The sequence below is a fragment of the Gymnoscopelus braueri genome (genome assembly GCF_963280865.1).
Source record: "Gymnoscopelus braueri genome assembly, chromosome: 6".
Lineage (NCBI taxonomy): Eukaryota > Metazoa > Chordata > Actinopteri > Myctophiformes > Myctophidae > Gymnoscopelus > Gymnoscopelus braueri.
In genome coordinates this window covers 44,557,802-44,570,301 of record NC_137607.1, presented here as the reverse complement: position 1 = coordinate 44,570,301, position 12,500 = coordinate 44,557,802, and the positions used below count along the sequence as shown (strand labels likewise).

Below are 12,500 nucleotides of genomic sequence, written 5' to 3'. Positions count from 1 at the left end.
AGCCCTGGGGATAAGTGAACACAGATAGTAATACAGTGTAGAACAAGCTACATTTTACACATGCCTTAAGTGCTTTATGACATATTCCTTAATCTATAGCACTGAAATCAATATGAAATGACTTGATAACCACTTAAGCCCTACTGTATGATTCATTGTACGACAAATAGTGCAATTAGCAGGAAAGCTCACTACGTGTTGCGATGCGTTGTGAGCTTGTAGATCTGCTATTTTCACCATAAAAAAAGAAAATAAATCAAACTTTTTGAAGGATTTTGAAAATGTGCACAAAATAGGGACACCAAGGTTAATGAGGTTGAGGCAGAGTTTTCTTTTTACACCACTAACGACGAGAAGGAAATGGAGGTCGAAACAGTGAAGGAGAGGAGGGTAATGTTAGAGATAGTATGGATTAGATGGATGGACACAGAGAGAGAGAGAGAGAGAGAGAGAGAGAGAGAGAGAGAGAGAGAGAGAGAGAGAGAGAGAGAGAGAGAGAGAAAGAAAGCATCTGAGCGAGGAGGAGGAAGATAGTGTTGCCATGTTTGCTTATTATCAGCGACTTTGGGATTGTTTTTCTGTAAAGTAGCTTATAAATATTGGTACAGTAGCTGCGGGTTGTGTTTTTTGGGCTTGTTTCTAAAGTGTAGTTGCTTATTTGGGCTTGCTTCCTAATGTTGTTTAAGTGGTTCTCAAACATTTTCATGTCAAGGACCCCAAATATATGTATTTGGCCATGGACCCCCATTTGAAAATATTTTGTAGCAGAGACCCCATACAAGATTTGTGGTGTTCATAAAGAAAATTTTCACAGATTTGTTTTGAAAATAGCAGATCTACAAGCTTGCAGATTGGCTATTTTCAAATAGCCAATGCATATATATCGGTTTAAAGTGCTCATGTGGCCTAGAGTTGCTTCTTTTGTACTTGTTTTCATAGACCTGGTTGCTTACTTCTCTCTCAAAACCGGGCAACACTGGAGGAAGAGGGTGTGAAGGAAGGACTTGAGGCCAGAGGAGGGACATTTTAACAGCAGGGGGTCATAAACAGGACTCGTAGAAGGATGCAGGTGCGTAATGTTGCTACTCACCCATGAGACGGCCACATCCAGTCAGCTCTCTGCTTCAAAGGAACATGTGATTCTGTATAGACAGAGAAGGATTTGCTGTACTTTGATATTATATTCGTACCCATTTTCACACATACAGCTAAACGGCCCCCAAAAACCCATGTTATCCCTTGGCAGTGTTGGGCTGGATACTAGCTTAAGGAGAACTCCTTCTAACGCTATGGACCAGAGCTACACCAGTACAGTAGTTTTACTATAAAAATTGCATTTTAACTTCCAAAGGTGGACATAACTTTGGTTGCTGTTGAACATATAGTGTTCGAACACTATATGAAACTGTACAATATTTTTATTTATATACACTATGACCATTATAACCACTTGAACCCTAGCATCCCTATTCAGGGGGGGGGACATTTGCAGAAAATAACCCACAAACTCTCCACCTGCCCCATGTTCCTGTCTTCCTTCAATGTAATGTGTTCACTCTCTCGGATTCTATGTAATCAGTCATTAGCCAATCCATTGCTAATTGTCTACTCACCTATCTGTTGCCCTAATTAGTTTGAAGTGTTATCAGTCAGTTTAAACAACATAATTTGTCTGTTTGTCTCAGTACTGTCTGTCTTTTTGTCCCAGCCTGAACCACCAACCACTTAGCTGTTTGTTCCTGGACTGAGACGTTTTGACTGCCTGTTCAATGCATTAACCCTTGCCTGCTTTGGTTGCTGTTTGATGACTGACCTCCTGGTATTGACCTTCTTCTGCTTTTGGGAATTAAGTAAAGACTGCATTAACTTTATTATGCCTCTTGTCTGCTGTTTTCTGCATTTGCGTTATTTTGAACATTCAGACAGGTTTACTAAAGTATAGAGCAGCTGCAAGTAACTGACATTGCATCTAAATTGCAATACCAACCCTAGCCATGGATCACAAGACGGTCATCTGTCATGAGGTCATGGATGAACTTCACATTTATTGTTAGCACTCTACCTTTTTGGTCTGTACATCTACATAAACTACGGGAAACTACGGGTACTTCTATGGGCCCGAACAGAATTTTAACAATATAATATATATTATATGATTGTAATTTGAAATCTGAACGTTTATGTGGATGCACGGGCCAAAACGCGAGAAAGTGCAATCCATGACTCCATGACTGACAGTCACGTATAGGCCTATCAGGGCTATAGACCAACACTTGACAGCCCATTCATCAAAACAGAAAAGTCCTATCTGATTGTATTAAACGACGTCCTCTTTCTATCTGTCAAGTCTTTGTTTCATAAAAATCCACCATAGACCTGTTATGAGCTACTTAATGTCAATACATTCTGTGCTGGTGATTATTTTACAGTGTTTGAGTTTGGAAGCACTCGTAATCACTCAACTGTCTTGCTTACCTGTTTCTAAATGTCACATTATGCAGGCGGCAGCAGGACGTTGTGTTATTGAAAACGGGCGCTTCCGACAAACCTCAACACTTTACAAAATTATCACCTGCACGAAATGTATTGACAGAAAGTAGGTTGTTTCCGAAAGTCCTTCCTTTCAACTGACGGTTTCATCTTATACACAACGTCGGTAAAAGATGAATGCTTTCTTTTCAATCAAAAAGCAACAACCATATAATTGTGTGTTTTGTCCATATTCTGGAATGCTATTGAGTGAAAGATTAGATGCAGACAGTGCACATTTGGACACTGATTTTTGGGCCTTTATGTTACAACGCAGTGATTCACATTGATAAAGTGAATGAAGGAAAACAGAATCATTTACGTTGGAGCTCCATAATAATCACACACAACTCATTCACTGCCACAATTATTGCTGGCCGCGTTTGCCCACTGCCAGAGATTTTTCATTTAAAAAAAAAAGTACTCAGGAGCCGAGATACAGAATTTTTAAGTTTTAAGTTAACAAGGAAGTGGATGGGAGTGTAGATCTTTAAACAATCATATCTCCTTGGTCTTTGGGTCAAATTTGAAAAAAAAACTAAAAAACTAAAAAAAAAAAAAAATTAATTTTTTTGAAAAAAAAAAAATTACGTTTTTTACGTCAGTGGCAGGATTGGTAAACGGGACAAATTACGTTTTTTACGTCAGTGGCAATGATGGTCTTAAAGTGCACATTGCATGTGTCATTATTATCCCAAAACAATGAGCTCAAGTCTTATTGCCAAGCATATTGTATGATGAAGTAATTCTCATTATTTAGTAAGCAAGAGCCTCCAGGGCAGAACGGCACACACTTCAATACATCATCTATGTTAATCTCAGGTTTAATTGAATGGAAATGTAGCCTGCTTGCAGCATGGTAATCAGAATGCCAGCTTTTGCCCAGCAGGTGGCAGTAGGGTCACGCGACAGAGCTGGCCTCTGTCTCAAAGGTTTAGTGCAGGGGTCTTCAACGTTATTCAGGCCAAGGACCCCTTGGGGACCCCCACTACATATTGTATAAAACTGTGTTGTAGATTAAACTTTTTCATAGATAGCTTCATAGACTTGTTTTACAGCACTATCATCAGTGTTGTACAAATTAATGTTTTTTGTTTAATACATTAGCTTCTCTATTCATGTTAATGTGTAATTCCACTCCCCTCAGAATCCTATCACACAAAGATTTGGAGGACCCCCTGTAGTAATTCTGAGGACCCCCTAGGGGTCCGGAACCCTCTGTTGAAGACCCCTGGCTTAGTGGAGGGTTTTTCCTTCCAAGAGAGAACACAGCCCACACAGTCTGTTGCAAGGATGAAAGAGGAATAACTAATCTAGCTTCTATACCTGAACAGATTATTGGACAAATGCTATGTGTCTGAGTGAAGACAAAGGAGGTACTTGTGGCTCTTAAAGCCACTTTTAAAAGTTATAGCTTACATTTCCAGGGTGATCTTTATTTATAGCAATAATGACCCTATTGGTCAATTCCCCAAAGAATCAGCATCTTCAAAACCAAATAAGACATCAACAAGATGTAACTTAAGTTTTGATAAGCTTTGTCAATAATGATCCACAGAACATTTGGGAGCTATCAGACCTACAGTTTAGGACATGAAAAAAAAAAGTTATTATTGAAGTGGTGGAAAATCTATCTATATAGGCACCATGTGAATGGCCGCGGTTTACATAGATAGATGTTTCTGGGACAAACAGTGCAAGGTCAAAACAAAGTTTGATGTTATAGTGCCACCATATGGCCAATTGGTATACGTTTCTTGGTCTCTGACAAGTTTCGGAACTGTAGCTGAAAGAAAGAAAGCAAGTATAATCCTGTTCCAGCAACCCCACAATAATATATGACCATAAAGTTTGTATGTATCAGCCAGCCTACCAACCTGCTGTACCTCCAGTGCTACAGAAGTACTTTCCGTTTGTCTCCAAAACAACCTATTGATGTTGAACAGCATTGAGCTGACACCTTGGCTACAGAATCCCAGGTATAGGCTTCTGGCCCATCTGTCATTTTTAAGGGCCGCCTCACACTCAATCAAATTGCCACTAGAGGTGAGATCGCAATGTCTTTGGGCAATGGATTTTCATTCTTTTTGTGCCATGACCGGTGATTGATGACAGTGGTATTTTGACACCGAGCTGCATTTCTCCCCCCTGAATCTGTAGGCTTGCGGCAAGATGGCCCCCTGACACCCTTTTAGTTTTCCGGCTTGGATCCAAATGTCAGTAAATCCTGATTATAAAGGTGGTCGTAAACACCTAATGGCTTGTCATGAATATTTTAGAAGCCTGAATATCATACAGAAATGCCCTCCAGAAATCCACACCCAAAAACAAATGACATCTCCAATAGATAACTGCCAGCAATGGAATGACACAAGGTGTCTTTTCCCCCCCACCCTCCTTTGGTTCTGTTAGCTTTTTACTGGCGTGATTGGATTGATTTGTCATTTGCAACTGAGAGCCCGGCCACAGGGCTGTGAAAAATCCAATTTATCGCTTTGCCATTTATTACCAATTTCAGTGTTTTTTGGGGTTCAATGTCACATCGATTCCTTGATCGCTTGCTTAGCTGTGTCCTAATGGGCTTCTGTTGGAACCACTGCATAATCACCGCCTTAATTCACTCCCTTGCCTTCCCCCTTTACTTGTCTGTCCTCCTGCCATCATCATAAACAGCCTGGGCTGCACCGACGCTCTCCAAGCACACAATTAGCCGCATCATCCTTGATGTGGGGAGTCGCTCTGCATGGTTCAGCCTTGAATAAATTGTATTTTTTTACGATGTGACAGAATACTGTAACAAACTACGATTTCTGCTGACAAACAGCTCTTTGGCTGCATCTCTGGTTCATCTGGGTGTATTTATCATGTCATAAAGAATAGGTCTTAAGAGATTCTTTTTGAGCCCTTCAAAGATTGCGAAATGTCAATAATAGACCATCAGATTAATGATATATGTAGTCGTTTTTGTTTGCTATAGCTTGTACTCAGAATGAGACCACACAGAGGTTTTATCCCGAGGATATGTGGCCGGTCTCAGTTTGAGGACGGATGGAAGAGCAAATATCAGAAGGTGAAGGTTTAGCTTGACGCCCAGATCGGCTAGTCTGCTGCTGGCATTTATCAAGACTGAGACGGGGCTTAGAGAGCATTAAGGGATGCATTTGTGAAGAAGCTCAGAAAGCTAATCAAGTTGATGGACAATAGAACGGCTGGTTGTTTGCATGAAAGTCACCAGGACGGCCGGCTGTAGGCTAGTAAAAAGAGGCTTTCAAGACTGGTTACAGAGTAACAAATGCTTTTCCATGCTATTGCAGTGAATGCATCATTAGAGCCTGCTGCCAGAGTTTTAGGTCCGATCGAGTCTAAGACCACCCATTAGTGATGTTTTGACCGATGTGTTGTCAAAAAGTGCAACATTTTTGCTAAACCAATTTGAAAAACATATTTGACAACGTATCTTGTACTACTTGAAAGCAATACTGCACTTTATACACAATTTACTTCAGTATACAAATATATATTGCCCTCTAAAATGCTATTTTCTTAGTGCAATACTAAACGAGCCAAGTGTAAATTGTTTTAGTCTTAGCCTTAATATAATGTATTCCACTGTCTTGCTGTTTTTGTTTTTATGTTTTTATTTTTTTTGTGGGGACTGCGGATGTAAATTAGCATCTTTGCTAAATCCGGTGTATTTACGTTACATTGATATGTACTGTTCATTAATATGCAGTGCCCCGTCTAAACAAATAAAGTCAAAAGTAAAAGTAATGTATACCCAAAAACATTAAAAATTAATTTAAAAATGTAAAAAAAAGAAAAGGGTGATCAACCAGCTTGCAATGTGACACGTTGGGAGCTTGTAGATCTGTTATTTGTCCAAAACAAAAATATATCTTTTGAAACCAGGTTGAAAGTGTAATTTTTTTTTTGCTGCATATCAGCTGCATTCTGTCAAAGAAGTCGTCCGATATATTGGCCAGACTGATACACTTTATCGACCAGGCTCTAATAATGATCAGCTAAGACAGGGAAATTATAGTGAAACTTCTCTGTGCATGCTGACAAAAAATGACAGTTGATGTTTTTCAGACAACATTTCTTTAATACAAAGTCAACATATCTACATACACAGTGGTTTTAAACCAATTATTGTTTCAGTCAGAAGTAACAGTTTGAAAGCGATAGCACTTGGCCCTCATACAAAGGAAAACTATTTTGCTGAGTTTGGGTTCTTTTTCTATTTGTTGGCTGACGTATGTGTACGTACTATTCTTTTGTTGTAATTTCATCTTTTGTAAATTTTTAACCACCACCCGCACGCACCGCGACATATTCCCGGGCAAATTTGGCGGTTGTTTGTGAAAAGTCTAGCATCTTTACATGAAGTCAAAAGAGTTAACACGTTGCACAAGCTTTTGTCCAGAGACTTCCACGAGTTTCAGTTTTGGCATGGGTCCCTTTTAACCAGTCTTTTATTATGTTTCCACTCAAAAAGAAGTCCTTAATTCAAGATGTTGCTCATGATGAAACGTTTCAGGGTTCCCGCTGTTCAAAAAGGACACGCTGGAAATGTGAATTCACAGCAAGTGTTTTGTTGTCTTTGTCCTTTGTCCTTTACAGCTCTGCAACATGAATCCTGATTCATTTTTTCCCCCTTCCTTGTTTTTTTGTGTTTTTGTTTGTTTCTGCATCCCGTTAATAAAACATGGCCAAACAAAAACATGGGTGTGAGATTCTATACAAGGCTTTAAAATTGTTCTGGGAGAAATGGTGTCATGATGAAGCAGTCTGAACGATGGCCACAGTATAAGCCAGTATGTGTCCATCTGCCGCCAGTAATCTATCTATGGCCTATACTGTAATATCTTGACAGTTCAGGGAGTTGCAGGTTATGGCAAACTATTAGGAATGAAAAACAAAACTGGTTGCTGTAGTTTCTCACAGGTGAGAAATCAAGCTTCACGAACACAAGTAACTTGGTCATAAATAGATCCTCATCATTTGTCGTGTGTGTGTTTTCCACACCCTCAGGCTGCTGTAATACTCATGATTTAAGGGGGCGACTTTAGGAGACTGGAGTCACTTGAGTCCGTCTCGTCCCCAGTAGACCTGTATTATTGAGGCCAGGAACAGGAAAAGCCTACCGGTCAAAACAATGGGTGGCGAAATAATTTACCAGCAACCTTTTTCCTGTTTTTAGAACAGAAAAAGGAAGCTCCTTCCAAATGATGTCTGGTTACCTGCCAGAGAGGAGGCTGCTAGCACGCATTATCTTACCAACCCCAGCCAACAGGGGCCCTGAGCTTCATGTGGCTGATGGGTGTTAATTTCTCTGTTTCAGGCTGTGGTTATGGGAATAGACGGTCCCATTTGAGCTCCACTGCCGGCAGTAGCAGGAAACTAATGACAAAAATAACAAAGCAAGCGGGAATTAAAAAAGAAAAGCTGGGAGCAGGGATGGAACCAGGCTTACACACTACACCAGGAAGTTGCATTTGAGCAGAACATTCCATCTTGGTAATTCCATCTTGAACTTGAAGTATGAGAGCTTGAGGGTCAAATTATACAAATACATATAATCTATATATTTGTTTATTTACAGATATAATATTCTGGATCATAGTTGATATCAAACGAACTGGATGATCAAAGGTATGTCTGGGGAAAAAAATGTGGGGGTAAAACAGATACGACTGAAGAGGATTTTAGTTAAAAACGGTTGCGGTTGCCATCCTCTCAATACTCTGTACATGAAAACATGGAAAAGTATGTCAAGTTAAACTGATTTGAAAACAAAAACGGGATGACTTCTCAGATGAGATGGTTTGTCCAAATGGTTCATCAACAATGGTTTCTAAACTAACTCAAAAACAGAAGCGTTTACTACTAATTCCTACATGTTAATGATACAAGAACCCTCCAGGAGGATTTTCTAAATGAAAACGCCACCTCTCCTCATCGGCACAGGGTCTACCAAGTGGTAGGAGATAAAAATGGCAACGCCAGACAGGCTCTCGGCCAATCGCATCGCCTCATCGTTTCCGGGTGGGGGAAACGCAACAATATTTCCCAAGGTTGTTGTGGCTACAAAAACGAAAGAACAATAAAAAACAATTTCATCATAATTTCAAACATGAACAATATGGTTGTACAAAAAAAGTAGGAAATGGAAACAAAAAAGAGGAGAAAGGTTGAATTGATACTAAGAGTCTGGATATATATTTATATTCTGCATTTAAATATTTATGCATGTGTGAATGTGTGAATACAATATGCACACATACACACACACGTTATACTTAACACTTCTACAGTGAAAAAATAGAATGTCTTTTAACGTAATATGAACAAATAAGCATTTCATTTTTTTCCTGCTAATTAAAAAAACTTGATACAATATCTCTGTTAAAAAAACTAAACAAAAGAAAATAAACAAACAAAAGAAAACAAAAGAAAATAAAAAGTCAGTTTATGTAAAGTGAAATTATACGTCATCATATAATACAACATTGTTTCCATAATGTTAGAATAACAATAAGGCTTTTTTGGAAATAAGAAAAGATTACACACAGTCCCATCCTTCTCTCCACTGTGTGCATACCGACCCCAAAACCCCTTCACACAATCCATCGTAAAAGCATACAGTACACCCATGTACACCATGGAGCCGACCTCCGGGAGAAAACAAAGTAGGTACTGTAAGGAAGTAGGGGAGAGAATCCAAAGCTTGATTTCTATTAGACACATTTACATGTAGGCTCCAACCGGGGGCAACTGTTCAAGGTCATTGTTGACTTTCTTTACATTGCGACGTTGAGCAAGTAACTTTGGGTTTCGGTGAATGTTGCTACTACGTCACGGCCAACAAGACAAGACCCTCTTGGCTGAACACACCCCACCCCCACCCCACCCCCAACACGCATACAACAGCTTTCAACCACGTTCAAGTACAGTCTTGTGATTGCAAAGGGGAACTGTGGCATTCAGGAGTTCCTGTCTGGTAAAAGACGTTGAGTAGAGAAGACACTGGGAGAATGATGACGGGTGGATGGGCTATCCCTCGCGACCGCCTGCACGCGAGCACATCCCAGAGCTGGCGCCTTTTTTTTTCTTTCTTTTTTCACTTTTGACAGCCTCCCGCACCATAAGAGTCACACTTACAGCATACACCAGATAAGCAGCATGTTTGGTTTTGACAGAAATTAAAGCAGAAGCCCCTAAAATAAACGAAAAGAAAATTTCACTCTACCGTAAGACAAAAAACATTAGAAATGATGACGGTGGTGTGTCGGTCACTGTACACAGAGAAAAGCCCAGTTTCTGCCTTTCTGTTTTCTGTGTGGAGGCAGTCCTTTATCTGGTGGTTCCGTTGATTCTGTGCCATCAGCACATCCACCAAATGATCTCTTGTTCAAAAATGGCGGACGGACGGCGCACCAACCACCCCCCTGTGATGCACTGGTTCCAAAGTGAGGTCTGGATTGTGGTGAAAGCTCATGAGACGTGGTTTTCGCCCCCTCTCTCTGGTTCGAACAGATCGCAGGACGACACAGCTAAAGCTTTGATAGGCTATGAACAGAACCTCCCCCAAACCTCTCTGGTTGAACCCGAGGTCAAGGTGCTCTTCACCGTTCGAACACTGCTGGAGAAACTGATCCTGTATCAGCAGGAATGGCAAAATTTGTCAAGTTAATTGTTGCTATACTGTCCTTTTTGAAGATATGGTTCTTAATTTCTCACCACCTCATAAAACGTTAAAGCATCGTCTGAAGCCAGAATGCAGGAGAACACGAATGGCCCCTATGGTGAGTACTTGAGCAGTTTGACGGATGGCAAGACATTATCACTTGTACGACAGTAAAAAACACAGGGGATGAGTGATACTGACGAAGCTTTCCAGCTTTGTCTATATTGTTTGCGTTTGTATTTTTGTTTACTCCAATTAGGTAGGGGACAATCGTTCCAATGTTCACACAGGGAAACCACGATTTTGGTCATTTCTTCTGGATATTACTGCCCTAAAAATGTTGATCAAGTACTTCAACATTCCTCCGTTACATATAAAAAAAACAAAAAGACGTTTCACTCTGCCTACACTCTCATCGCCCACGCCTCCTGATCTTTGCTCCATCGCTTCCTCCTCCTACGGTAGACGTGTTGGTCTATGTATGGATGATGAGATAAGTTTTGACAAGTAAATGTCCCACAGAATGTTTGTTACGACGTCCCTCCACATCTAGAAACACTTGAGGTAAGGTTATCGTTCTGACACGTGGATCGATTACCCCGCCCCACACAGCTCCAGCCACGGTGGTGTTCGGTTGGTTTCCTTTCATCGGGTCAAGACCACTTCGGTCGGGTTGGGTGTTTTCGTCCTGACGGTAGCGTAACCCCCTCCTCCCCCACCTGTTCACCAAGGGCCAATTGGAATTAATTCGGTGGCCTGGGTTTCTTTAACGGGGGTTTCGTCTAAAAATCTACAAGTCTGTCCCTGTTTTTGGTGGACCTGGGTTTCTGACTGGGGCTGAGGTTTTTATTTTCATTGTCTTAAAATTGTTGTTATTGATACTGTAGTCGACGTGGTTTCAATTCAATCATTTTCAAGCAGGTTTCTATGGCTCAGGAGACTGTTGAGGGGGATGGGGGGGGGGGGGGAGGGCGGCATGGCTTTTTACGTTGCATAGTGATCAAAACTTCCTAGGTACTCCAGACCTGCCTGGTAGCAGAACTGATATTCATCCTGCAAGAAAGGAAACATACAAACACTCTGGTCATTAAAAAAACAATCTCAGTGCTACAGCTGCATCCGCCATGTATAAAAAAGTGAAGGTATGTGTAGTCTCATATACAGTAGTTTAGGGATAGTGAGTAATATAAAAAACATATATTATATTGTTAAAGGGATAAACAGTGATTTTAGATATACTATAGATCTAAATAGTTTTAAACATACATCCTACTGTATGTAGCAGTGTATCTAGACCCTTACTGGGCTGAGTAAACTGTCTAAATCTGATACTGACCACTGGAGACCTCTGGTGGTCTCCAGTGGTCAGAATTAGATTTAGAACCTTACCTCCCATTTCACAGGGAGATACTGTGAACTGATTGTTTGTTTGACCTCAGTCTAGATTAGAATACATGTACATTAGAAATGCTCCAAAGCTAGCCAGTGGAATGTAGACATTCTGTTGTGTAGGTGTGGATTTAAAGGGAATGAGGTGGGCGCTGTGTGGTGGGTGTTGCTGGTTCCTCCCACCTCTGTCTGGACCATGGCGGGTCTCTGTGTCCGCAGCATCTTCACCGTCTGGAAGATGTCCACCACGCCCTCGTAGCGCATCCTCTCCAGGACGATGCTCAGCGTGATGAAGACCCCTGTCCGGCCCACCCCCGCACTGGAACGCAGCACACACACACACACACACACACACACACACACAGAACAAAATCATATTAAACAAGGCTGTAACAAGAATAACCAAGTTAAGTTTTACTTTTCAAAGCCCCAAATGCTGCTTTCCACCAGCTGGCGTGAGCAGATTTAAGAGCTCAGCAGTGCGATGGTTAGAGAGAGAGAGAGAGAGAGAGAGATAGAGAGAGAGAGAGGGGTCATCTTGATGAGAGGACATTTGGGATTCCACTTTTGATACTGTATGCTTCTCGTTCTCAAACGACTCCTGCGAGCAGATACGGTACGTACATAAGTCACGATCACATGCTCGCTCACACAACACACGTACACGTACACGTACACGCGCACACACACACGCACCCGGAATAAGTAGAGTACACGTTCAAACGTTTCTAGCTCATTAAGTCCCCTGCACAAGGAAAAACTTCTCCTCTCATAACTCATTCATCCTCTCAAACTCACAGAGAGACACACAGAGAGATACAAGCTGTTCTTTACAGCCACATTTTTACCTCCCTCTCCTTAGCCCAAAGATGAGAATAAAATAAATCTCCCT

The 12,500-nt window shown here is 41.0% G+C and overlaps 1 protein-coding gene across 1 annotated transcript in view; it reads right to left on the bottom strand.

The window, feature by feature from the left end:
* Nucleotides 1–6,622: 6,622 nt before the first annotated feature.
* The window catches only part of ptprsa (protein tyrosine phosphatase receptor type Sa), a 282,355-nt gene continuing 276,477 nt past the window's right edge, over nucleotides 6,623–12,500 (bottom strand). The window contains 2 exon segments of the mRNA XM_080431352.1: nucleotides 6,623–11,272; nucleotides 11,792–11,927. Coding sequence (XP_080287478.1) covers nucleotides 11,204–11,272; nucleotides 11,792–11,927 — 205 coding nt within the window. The 3' untranslated portion in view covers nucleotides 6,623–11,203.